Consider the following 12,046-nt stretch of genomic DNA (forward strand, 5'->3'; position numbering starts at 1 on the left):
ATTTGCATTCGCTTTACATTTGTGTGGTGTTACTACAGACACAGTGTCAGTTCCGATGTTAAAGTTAGCATAATATCCATTTCTCCAACCCAAACGAAGAAACTTCCACGAAACAATGATTAATTTGTACCAGCACCATGGTTCAACGGAAGGAAAAGATACAAATCATAAGGACGATTGCAAAGCGATAGGAACAAATAGTAAATAGCAGTATCTCTAACAATAATCAAAGTTGATTTTGACTAAACACATATTTCCAGAGATAGTCGCTGAAGGTGCGAATGACAATAATTATGACACACCTTCCCCGCAGAGATAACACACACTCATCTCCGATTTTATGCAGATCCCGGATTCTACCCTTTCACGTGTAAAGTATCATTTACCGTAACAGCCATCTAAGCGATCGTGCTGTGTTTATCTAGTCATCGTTTTGTGGTTGTTTGAACTGTGCGCCCCGTGCTTTTGCCACACGTAGTCATTAGTGATGTGTTTAATCAGTCTGTCATATCACTTTTCGTGTTCAGACGTGATTTTTGTCAGTTGTATGTACTGTGAAAAGAATGAATAAATGCGTGATTATTATACTGATCTGCATCTCTCTCTCTCTCTCTCTCTCTCTCTCTCTCTCTCTCTCTCTCTCTCTCTCTCTCTCTCTCTCTCTCTCTCTCTCTTTTATTTTGGTAAGCTCTCCTCAGTGTGTAAACTAGTGTGATGTGTTGTTGTGACCATTATTTTTAGAAGATAGCAGCAGAAGTATTTGCTGTGTCCATAAGTGTTGCCATATATTTAGTTTAAATTGTATATTTTGATTAAAAAAAGAGAGATAATTTACTTCTTTGATTCATGAGCGTATTCTTCCTTTCAAGAAATGTGTACAGTACTGTACAAACCAGTTCGTGTTAAAAATCTCATAACAACAAACTATTTGTATTGATTGTACTAATATTTTCACAGTGAAATTATTAGTATTATTACTATCATTATTATAATTTTTATTGATTATTATCCTTTTATTATTATCATCAACAAATACGGTAAGATACCACCATTACAAGAACAATAATAATTACATGATTCGTACACTTGTTATCATAACAAAAGTGACACCAGGGTAAACGCTTCAGGTAATCAATAACAACATGGTGATGTTTAAATGTTTACTGTGAAGCTATATGATTATTTATATTTAAATGGAAATGAACATAAAATCAGAGAGTGCTTAAAACATGAATGCATGTGCATACTGAATACATGATACCAGGAAAAAAAGGATAAAACAATCTATGTTCTTTGGGAAAAGAAAGTAACTCACAATTTGTCTACACATGCAGTTAAATACTTTTACAGAGGAAAAATTAAAAAGTTATAATTTTTATGATTTAGTTTATTTCATAACTTCGACAAATTGTTAAATGTTATAAATAAAATATTACTATTGAATCGTTATTTACATTAACTTTTAATATTGCATACTTTTGGATTTATTCATATTTTATTCAACCATCCCTTGTCATAGAACAAAACTAGCAGTTTAGAATCAACATCAATTTATAAGACTGTGTGGAAGTAGTACACGTGCAACTAGACTATTTTATTTAAAGCCAATAAGACAATATAAACATACACATTATGCCTAAGAACCACTACACATTTTTTTAACACACGTTTCTGATTTTCTTCTTGCAGTACGACGGAGAGATGGCCCACTACGGGGGCATGGATGGAGGGTCGGGTATGTACGATCCTCATCGGGGTATGTCCGCCGGACTCCCGCTGTCACATGCGTCTCTCAACCACACGTCCCCTCTGCACCAGTACCCTTCCTACTCTGCTGCTTCCGCGGCTGGCATGCCCAGTGTCATGAGCACATCTCAAGACAGTCAGATCAAAAGAGACAAAGACTCGATTTACTCGTAAGTGTCTTGAGTCTCTGTGGGTTTTTTTTAAAGTATATTATTTATTTAAATTATAGTCTAGCTTTTGCGGTCTAATTCGTCAAGGTGTATAATAATAAGCTGGTGTTGGGTTTTATGTAGAAGGTCTGATTCTTCAGGGTTCAGAAATTTATTGGTGTGGGTTTTATGTTGAAGCTCAAAGCCAAGGCTTCAAGATTCACGTCTTGAAGCTTATAGAAGTCTTCTGGTGTTTGAGGTTACGGGGTTCGGAGGTAGTGGAGACCAAAATTCGACAGGAAATAGCATTTTGCTCTTTTTCTTGTTTTAACTGGGGGGGGGGGGGGGGAACGGAGGGTTGTTAACACACAGCTTTGATTTAATCGGTGTGATTAAATCGCAAAGTGGAGGTAAGTACATGTGTGCAAAACAACGATGGAAACAAAGGGAGGAGAACCGTGGAAACACAAAAGGTCCTGGGGGAGCGACATTTTTGTGTGGATTATTTTCACTATGAGTCAGCGGTGTGTGCCACAACCCGGTCTTCATTCGGACTCCATGGAATGCTCTGAGAAGAGATGGATGTGGACATTATTCGGCGGGCGACAGGCCATATCTCAAAGCAGTGCAACACAGAATTGGATTTGTGTGTTTGTGTGTGGAAGACAAATGGACAGTCGTCAACAACCACAGCCACGCACTTCACGTGCACAAAAAATAAACACGGCGACCGCAGATGTGCAGCGTGCTTTTCTCCAACTACTGTGTCTTCAGTGACGGGACTTTCGTGCAAAGTGATTGTGTGAAGTTTTTGAAGACATTCAAAAGATTAGAACCAAAAAGAGTATTCGCTTCATCCGTGCACTCAAGTTTCACGGATATTGATCCACAAACACCGTGATACGTTGAACTGATTTGGGAACAGATCTGTCTTCCGACAGAATTTTAAACTAGTTTGACACCACCACCACCACCACTCAGAGTATAGGCCTACTATTCAAAGAAAGACAGTAATTCTTGCGGCCTATTTTGTTTAATTTCCATTTGTGTTTGCAAGAGGAGATAGGAAAGGATTTTAATACTAGGACGTACGGTCCCGCACAGCTATATCATTTGTAGGGACGTTACAAAAAAAACCACAATGACCAACTAGGACGTAGGACTGGAACACAGTGACTTGGAAGAACGTTGACGTCGTTTGTGGTCAATAAAAAAAAGTATCGAAAAGGAAGAAAAAGCTTGTCAGAAAGATTACTGCCGGATTATGAAGGATGTTTCGAATAGTGAGGCTTTCGCCTTTGTGGACTCACGCAGCGCTCCAGATATTTTGATTCTTTCGGCAGAGTTCCACTATCTGATAGTGTTTCTCTCTTTCCCTAATGTAAAAATGAAATAGGATAAGCCCTTTTAATTTCAATGAGGGGAAGAGGAGGGAGAAAAAGACTTCACACTCTGATGCCACAAATCGGATTTTCTGGTTTGAGTGAAAATTAATGTTATCGATTTCTGCAACATCTTCAGCTTGTATCTTTTTGAGGTTTTCCATCGGACTATTTTTTTTTCTCACTCGGTGAACTTTTTGGCGCAGGATGCCGATGGAAAAAATTAACACGATCATGAGGCCAGTGCAATCATATCATTTGGAAGCTCTCCCAATAACGACGTTTATATGATAAATAAAACATCTTCAAGAAAAAAGAACGAACGATGTCACCAATATAGCAACTTAGCTGTTTGTGCCTGAATTGTTTGTATTTGTGCTTGAATTAGAGAGATAAAGAGAGAAAAGTATCATAACATTCCAAGAGGTGGGTGCTTGTGATGGACAGAAAAAAAAGAAAGACAGAAGAATATCATCACATTGAAAGATATATATATATATATATGTGTGCTTGTGATAGAGAGAAAGAAGGGACAAAAAAGTATCATCACAGAAGGACAGAGAAAATGAAGAAAAGCATCATCACATGATTTGTGCTTGTGATACTGTCACAGAGAACGAGAGAAAAATATCATCACATTCCATGAAGAGGTTTGTGCTTGTGATGGACACAGAAAGACAGAAAGAACTTGGAAACCATCATCACATTTCAAGAGGTTTGTGTTTGTGATGGACACAGAAGAAAGACAGAAAGAACTTGGAAAGCATCATCACATTTCAAGAGGTTTGTGCTTGTGATGGACACACAGGAAAAAACCAGAAAGAACTTTGGAAAGTATCACCGCATTCGAAAAGGATTTTCCATCCCGAGCGGAGGAGTGTTGAAGTAGACCAATAATGGATGGCACAGATCGGAGGTGGTTGAGAAATTTGCATTGATCTATTGTTTGACCCGGTTTCTGTGGAGCGCCGCGGCTTTATACTGGGACTGGCTTGTCGTAGAGCTAATGACATAGGAGGGGTGAAAACCTTCGTGCTTCAATCCTATCTCGTCCCGAATCTAACCCCTCTGTCTCTTGTATCGTGTGTTCTTATACTTGTCTTGTCTTGTCTTGTCTTGTCTTGTCTCTGGGGGTAGGTTTTCTTGCTGTGTCCCTGTGTGTGTGTACGGGTTTTCACTGGGTTCTGTCTCAAGATTTGTGTTGTTGTTGTTGTTGTTTTCCTTGCTTGTGTTTATTTATTTTTTCTGTTATTGTGGATTTTGTGTTTTGTGTACTATTTTATATTTTTGTCAGAATTTGTTGTTTTGTTTTTTCCTGACTTTTATTACTTATGTTTATGTGTGTGTGGGTGTGGGTGTGGGTGTGTGTGTGTGTGTGTGTGTGTGTGTGTTGCGTGTAGCTAATTTATGTCTTTCTTTATATTTTGTGTTTGTGCATATATTTTTCTGAAACAATGTTGGATCATGAAGGGACAAAAATGATTACAATTTGAGAAAGCAATTTTTGCAAACCTGAAAGGTCAGTGGATAGATTCCCTTCTTCTGCTTCCATGTTATGTCTGCCAAAACAATTATATTCGCAATTATTTTCTGTTACTGCTATGGTTAATTATTGCGTTTTACAACACAGCGTAATGTTTTGGAATCACAGAAGCATTCGGTTATATTTCACTTCATTCAATAATACGCGCTGTTTTATATTGCTATGCGACATGGCACAAGGAAACACTGAATCCATTTTAATGTATATTAACTTGTATACCTTTTTTGCTTCTCACACAAGGGATAAGCGTACACAACCGTTGCTAATGTTTCAACAAATTCAGTGGAATATTCCCCACAAACTATAGGCCCCGGTAACATGGCGGATAAAATTACCCGCAAACACGCTCGCCTCTGAAACGTACACGTATTTTCACTCTCTCTCGCTCTCCCCCTTCCCGTATTGTTGCTACTCATGCCAAGGCTGGGAAAGACCTTCGTGAGAAATATAATTATCTGGGGTTTCTGGCCCCCAAGCTACAAAATAGTTATGTGATTCTTCCTGCAAAGATGTATAATTATTCTGTTAGAATCTTTTTCCGTGCAATATGCCTCGGAAACATCCACCAGTTTCATGTTTTAATCTGTTAAATCCCCCTGCCTCACAGCCACTCCCCTCTTGTGGTTTCGCCGCAAGACTAACGTTTACCCCCCCCCCCCCCCCCCCTCGCTCTTCCAACATAAATGCCAATTATATTAATTTTTGTCAGTCGCATTTTCCTTGTTTTATCTCCTATAACCGCGTTTTATCCGATCCCTCCTCAACCGAATATATAAATTATGTGGAAAGCCTTTGTATGTTCTAAGCAATGCCTCGTACTGGAAAGATAGTTTTCATATAGTTGTTTGTTTTTTACAATATTTATTTGATTATTTATTTATTTATTAATATTTATTTGTTTATTTATTTATTTCGTCGCATACATATTTTTGTCCTAGCGGAAAGGTAAGACGTTTCTCGTCGAATTTTGCGCGCCTGTGTGTGCGTCTGTCTCACTTCCGCTTATTTATCCCCCTTGTTGGCTTTCTGCGTGTTACTTGTCTTGAGTCTTGATTTTTATTTTATTCCATCAAAATTGTGTTTTATATGACCAAAAGCTTTGAGGGGTTTCATTTGCGATTCACTTTCAATATTTAGTAAATTTGTAAATCCTGAGTCAAAAATGCAACACACTTATTTCATTTGTTAGTACGTTTGTTTGTTTGCAAATAAATATATATTTATATATTGGTTTTTTTACATACATCACAAATCTGTTGTAACTTATATTAATGAGAAATAATTACAAACACAAACTTTACAGTAATGTTCATTTTCCCTGGAAGCTGTTGTTGTTGTTGTTGTTGTTGTTGTTGTTGTTGTTGTTGTTGTTGTTGTTGTTGTTGTTGTTCTTGTGTTGTTTTGTTGTTGATTTTATTATTCTTGGTATCGCTCTGATTGATAATGTTTATTATAATATTTGACTTATGGTTGTTTGTTTGCAGACATCCGTTGTTCCCGCTGCTGGCTTTGATATTTGAAAAGTGTGAGCTAGCGACGTGTACCCCCCGGGAACCAGGGGTGGCAGGAGGAGATGTGTGTTCCTCCGAATCCTTCAACGAGGATATAGCTGTCTTTAGCAAACAAGTGCTCGTAAGTATAACCTTTCATTATCTTATTTTCTTTACCGTTTTGATGGTGATTGATAGATTGAGAGACAGAGAGAGTGTGTGTGTGTGTTTGTTTGTCTGTCGGTCTGTTTGTTTCAATTGCGGGTTGGTGTCTCGGCACCGTAGTTACCGTCGCTGTTCTAAATGAAACAAGTGTTCGAAACAATCTTTTTTTTATATTCATTTTGCATATTTTTCAATTTGAAATATTTTGGTTGCGATTTTTGTTGAAAATTAAATAAATCTATTATTCTTTTCAGAAATATTTAACGCATTAAAATCGCCATTTTTTTAAGTTTTAAGTTTTTGTTGTTGAAATTGCCCACCTATAGAAATATTTTGTTAATAATCATTTAGAAGTTAAACTAATGAAGATTTAACAGAAAGTATTCAGTAAATGTTCCTGACATATCCGGATACGTTCATTTGTGTCAACTGTTCAAAGATCGTAAAAGCTATTTTACTGTAACGCCAATAATTCCTTCACTAAAATTAAAGACGTAAGCAAAATATTTTAAATCTACAACTTGTCGACATAGCACACGTTTAGCTTTTTTTGATTTGGAAAGACCTTCCGCGATGGTTTGTTTTGTGGCCATTTTGTGGCCAGTGAAACTATCGTCCGCTCAATGCCTTGCGACCCGTTGGCCCGTAAAACGTTTATTTGCACGGTACATCGCGAGAAGTGTCTCCAACAATATTAACCCGTGCCGCTAAATTCACAGATAGTAGCTGAGCTAAATATCCACTGAGCTCAGTGTGAGCAATACATGACTCGGTGGCTGAGTTTTCTTGTTTTGAGGTCAGCCTGTGGAGGAAGATTGAATGTTGTGTCAGGCAGCAAAATCGATTGTTTTGTTTTAGCTTATTTATTTCTTCATTTATTTATTTCTTCATTTATTTATTCATCTTGTCATTGATTTATTGCTTTCTTTCTTTCTTTATTCATTTATTTACTTATCTACTTATCTATTTACTTACTTATATCTATTCATGCCAAGAAAACAACAACCCTATACATAAATCAAGCTTAAATTGCATTTGGTTATTTACTTTTATTTTGAGATATTATACGTTTTATTTTATTTATAAACACAGTAAATCCGATGTTATTGCAAAGCTTCGCAAATGCATTTATGACTTTTTTTAAAAAGTTTTTTTATATTAACTTCTTTAATGCTTTTTTTGTTTGTTTTTGAATTATTACTTTGTTTATTTTTTAACTCCTTATTTCTTTTCCGTGTAACTTATTACTTCTTTTTTTTAACAGAATAAGAGTTTTCTTGAATAAATAATATATATAATTAAAACAAACAGAGTAAATTAAAAAAAAGTGTAATATAGAATTCTTTCAAAGAAATCAGGTTGCAAAGAAATGACATGTCAGGGAATGCAAGTAAAAACAACTTCCCACTTGGTTGACTTGTTTCTTGGACAAGTAAGGCTTTATACATTTGTGTATGTGTATGCGACGTTGGAGAAAATGATTTCTGCCAATAAGAATTTTGATGTCTTTGAAGTGACAGCTGATACATCTTCTGTTTTACATTTTCTTTTAGTATATGTAGTTGTTTTTTTTGCAATTCTTCCCTTTGACGTAGGCGGTTGTTTTTTTTTACATTTTATTTTTACTTTTTGGTGGATACAATTAATGTACTTAATACATATCTATAGCATGCATATGTCCGACTAAAGAGTGGCGTCGTATAGGAGGATAGAATAAACTTATGACTTCATCAAGCAAGTTTAGCCTGAAGGTAGCGTAGCAACAGGGGAAAAAGTCAATCCTATCACATACGTACAGGCATACATGCATACCAGTCAAAGTGTGTGTTTGTGTGTGTGTGTGTGTGACAGAGAGAGAGGGGGGTGGTGGGTGGTTGCGCTGGTTTGACATGACGCGTGTCTTTGTGACGGTGACGCTCGGCGACACACTCATCTATCACTTTCTCCTCCCCCCCACCCATGTTCCCTCGGCGAACGCCAATGTTTGTGCGTGGATTTTGTGACCCTCTAGTACATGCCTATTTCCTCGATCGCTGTGCGCGTTTACGAGAGAAAGTAAAACTATTGGGGAAATGTAAAACAGAGATTCAGCGTTAGAAGATGAATTATAAATGCAGTTAAAATCCGACCGAAAATAAAGTGAGATAAAATGAATAGTTAGGGAACGAGGAAATATGTGAAACCAGGAAACAAAGAGAAGATTACTACTGCAAAGTCCCGTTTAAAATCGAAATGTACAAGGAAACTTAACATATTACGTTTGAAAACAAAAATGTCAAAACGTTTGACTACTGAATCATTCTTAAAATATTTTTATGTGTTTCGTATTTTGTTCTTTTCTATTTCATCCCCTTTTTGTCTCATTTGCAACTAAGCAGTATTGATAATAATAATATTATTATTATTATTATTATTATTATTATTATTATTATTATTATTAGTAGTAGTAGTATTTTCACACACACACACTCCACCCACCCCCCACAACCCACCCCGTATAATTAAGCGCGGCTGTCAGAAGGAATAAGTCATAATCCGACAACACTTTACTCGAGAACTTAAAAAATCCTCCGCCATAGTGTAGCAACTACTATCACGACCACAACTAAATATGGGCGACTTTGCGTTTGTACGCAGCGGCCACCATCATTAAAACTGTCATCATCTGGCTTGAGTGTAACCGATACCCCCCTGAGGCCGTTTTGTGTGTTGCCTTGAAAAAAAGAAGACGAAGTCAGTCACGAGAGAGAGAGTGAGAGAGAGAGGGAGAGGGAGAGGGAGAGAGAGAGAGAGAGAGAGAGAGAGAGAGAGAGAGAGAGGGAGAGAGAGAGAGAGAGAGAGAGAGAGGATGCTGAGGTTTCAATTCAGGGATAGAGACAGAGACAGAGACTGTTGCAAGACAGGAAAAACATAGACCGAGAGAGAGAGAGAGAGAAAGAGATACAGAGACAGGGGGGTTTGCGGGTGTTGGGGCTGATATGTGATTACACAAGGGTATTAGTATCAGTTGTCTAGCACCTTTTGTGTTAGGTCTTTGATACTGTCAAACCAAAAAATTGTTTTTGGTCATTTAAAGAGTAGGATATGGTTGTGGACAATAATAAAAACGTCTGGGGGTAATCGCAGGTGAAAGAATGTCATTGTAAATTAATGCCAAAAAAACCACAAAAAAACAAAAACAAACGGGCACCGTTTGTTTTGTGTGTGTGTGTGTTATTTATTTTTATTTTTATTTCGCTACTGCCGTTTTTGTCTGATACTAAGCTCTTCGATTTTCACAGGTTTTTTTTACACTTGTACTTTTAACCGTTTTGACATTTTCCGAAACAGATAGATCTACTCAAGTTTCGCTCCTCGATTTTCACTAATTTTTTTGTGGCACTAAGTTTTGTTTTTCTTGTGTGTGTTTATTTTTTACTTTTTATTAAGTGGACGACTAGTGTCAAGTACTTGTCTTCATATGTATTAAATTGTTCTCGATTAACCATGGTATTTGTTTTCCATTTTCCTCTACTGGGGAGACAGTCTCGGTCGGATAAACCGCTCTTTTCTACCAACCACGAGCTGGATAGTCTGGTAAGTCTGGCTTTATTTATAATTTGTTTTAACTTTCTAGTTTTATGTAAGTCCACAGTTCCTAGGACTGTTTGATGTCCATCATGTTTTCTGTTGTTGATTTTTTCTGTGTTTGTTTGTGTGTGAGTATGTGTGTGTGTGTGTGTGTGTGTGTGTGTGTGCGTGTGTGTGTGTGTACGTTCGTCTGTCTGTCTGTCTGTCTGTCTGTCTGTCTGTCTGTCTGACAGTTTGTCTGCATGTACGCATGGTTTGGTGTTTGTTCCTCCACTCTTACTCCCTCCCTCTTTCCACACAAACACAAACACCCCTCTCACTTTCTCAAGCAGCCAAACTAAATCGACTGTCCAAGCCAAGAGTGAACTGTACTACTAGATCTAAATATCCTTGCTTTCAGCAGTGCCACCACATTCACTACACCATTATCCTTTCCCCCATCGCAGAAAGCCACAACTACCATTTAGTCTATTCCCCAGTGGCCAGTGGCCGCGCGATATTCACTCATAATTTTTCTTGCGGAACTGCCCAATTTCATCAGCCTAGGCCCGTTTTCATCCTATCTGGCCACACAAGCATTTAGCTCGCTTCATTCCGTTGTGGACTAAGAGAGAGGAGGGGTGAGGGGGTCGGCGTGGGAGAGAGAGAGAGAGAGAGAGAGAGAGAGAGAGAGAGAGAGAGAGAGAGAGAGAGAGAGAGAGAGAGAGAGAGAGAGAGAGAGAGAGAGAGACACACACACACACACACACACACACACACACACACACACATTCACAGAAAACAGAAAAAATCCTCTCCTCTCGTCTTCTCTCCCAAAAGAAAGACTGTAAACCGAGAGCGAGAACGAACTCCATCGCTGGAGCCACAGTAAGAGCATAAATCACTCTCCTCTGAAATTCAAATTTCAGAATTCTCGCGCACAACGACCGATGACGGCGAAGATAACCAAACTGCCTACACACATTTTCCCCCGAACCATTATCACTCCCTCCCATGTTATGCCTTGTCATCGATGCCAGAATGACGCCTGCTCTGTAATTTAGTCCCTGGCCATGTCACACCGTGCCACAAAACGCATCCGTCTACACAACTAGTTTTTGGTTAGAGTTTGACCTCCATTGCTTTGGGCTTTTGCCACTACAGGCGTCGGGAGATAGCTTTTTTTTCTGTGTTTTTGTTGTTTTGGTGTAATGTGCTAACGGAATTAGTTTGAACATTTCGATTAAGTTTCAGATTCGAAGGGATAGGGAAGTGAAGAGTAAAACGACCTTTTCGCTAGACATCAAACAAATATTGAAGATAAACAAAAATGAAGCATATAAATATAATTGTTATCAAAAATGGCCATCAGTATTGAATTTCAAAAAAAAAAGATATTGGATAGAAAGAATTGATTTGTTGTTACATTCCTAATTCTAATTTCAGTTAAACCCAACTTTTCTCTTTCAAAAAAAGTCTAAAAATAAAAAAAAGACCAAATGTTCTAGTCTGAGCGCCTCAGTAGCGCAGTGGTCAGTAGTGCCAACATGAAAAGCAGGCTGCAGTTGTCAAACCTCTTGGTGGTGAAACTGAAAGTGGGTGTTGTTGTTGTCGTAGTGGTGGTGGTGGTGGTGGTTGTGGCTGTCCGTGATGGCGATGGAGGGGAAAGGGTTTCCGAGTGAACGGTGTAGCCTGGCCGCCGTTACTGGCCCTGTAATGAAGCATGCTCTCGCTGGGGAAATTCTGAAAATAGCGCCCTTGCTTCCGAGGCGCCAGGCTAGATTTCTGCTGGCTTTTCCGACTCGACCTGCTTGCTTGGGTCCCGTTGTGGAGCTGGTTGAGTTTGGATGGGGGGGGGGGGGGAGCGGGGGGGGGGGGAGAGGGAGGGGGAGAGAGAATTTCGGTGGAAGTGTGTGAGAGAGAGAGAGAGAGAGAGAGAGAGAGAGAGAGAGAGAGACAGAGAGAGAGAGATATGAAAATCTCAGCTCCCCAAGGGGGCAGACCCAGATGGCAGAACGAGTA

General features: G+C 38.5%; 1 protein-coding gene across 4 annotated transcripts in view; it reads left to right on the top strand.

Annotated features, from left to right (window-relative positions):
* LOC138953640 (homeobox protein Meis1-like) overlaps positions 1–12,046 on the top strand; it is a 261,812-nt gene that overhangs the window by 57,564 nt on the left and 192,202 nt on the right. For all 4 annotated transcript variants that reach the window (XM_070325516.1, XM_070325514.1, XM_070325518.1 and 1 more), the window contains 3 exons: positions 1,690–1,916; positions 6,305–6,452; positions 10,001–10,051. In XM_070325516.1, coding sequence (XP_070181617.1) covers positions 1,690–1,916; positions 6,305–6,452; positions 10,001–10,051 — 426 coding nt within the window. The remainder of the gene's footprint in view (positions 1–1,689; positions 1,917–6,304; positions 6,453–10,000; positions 10,052–12,046) is intronic.

This window comes from Littorina saxatilis, linkage group LG17 (genome assembly GCF_037325665.1).
Source record: "Littorina saxatilis isolate snail1 linkage group LG17, US_GU_Lsax_2.0, whole genome shotgun sequence".
Taxonomy (NCBI): Eukaryota; Metazoa; Mollusca; class Gastropoda; order Littorinimorpha; family Littorinidae; genus Littorina; species Littorina saxatilis.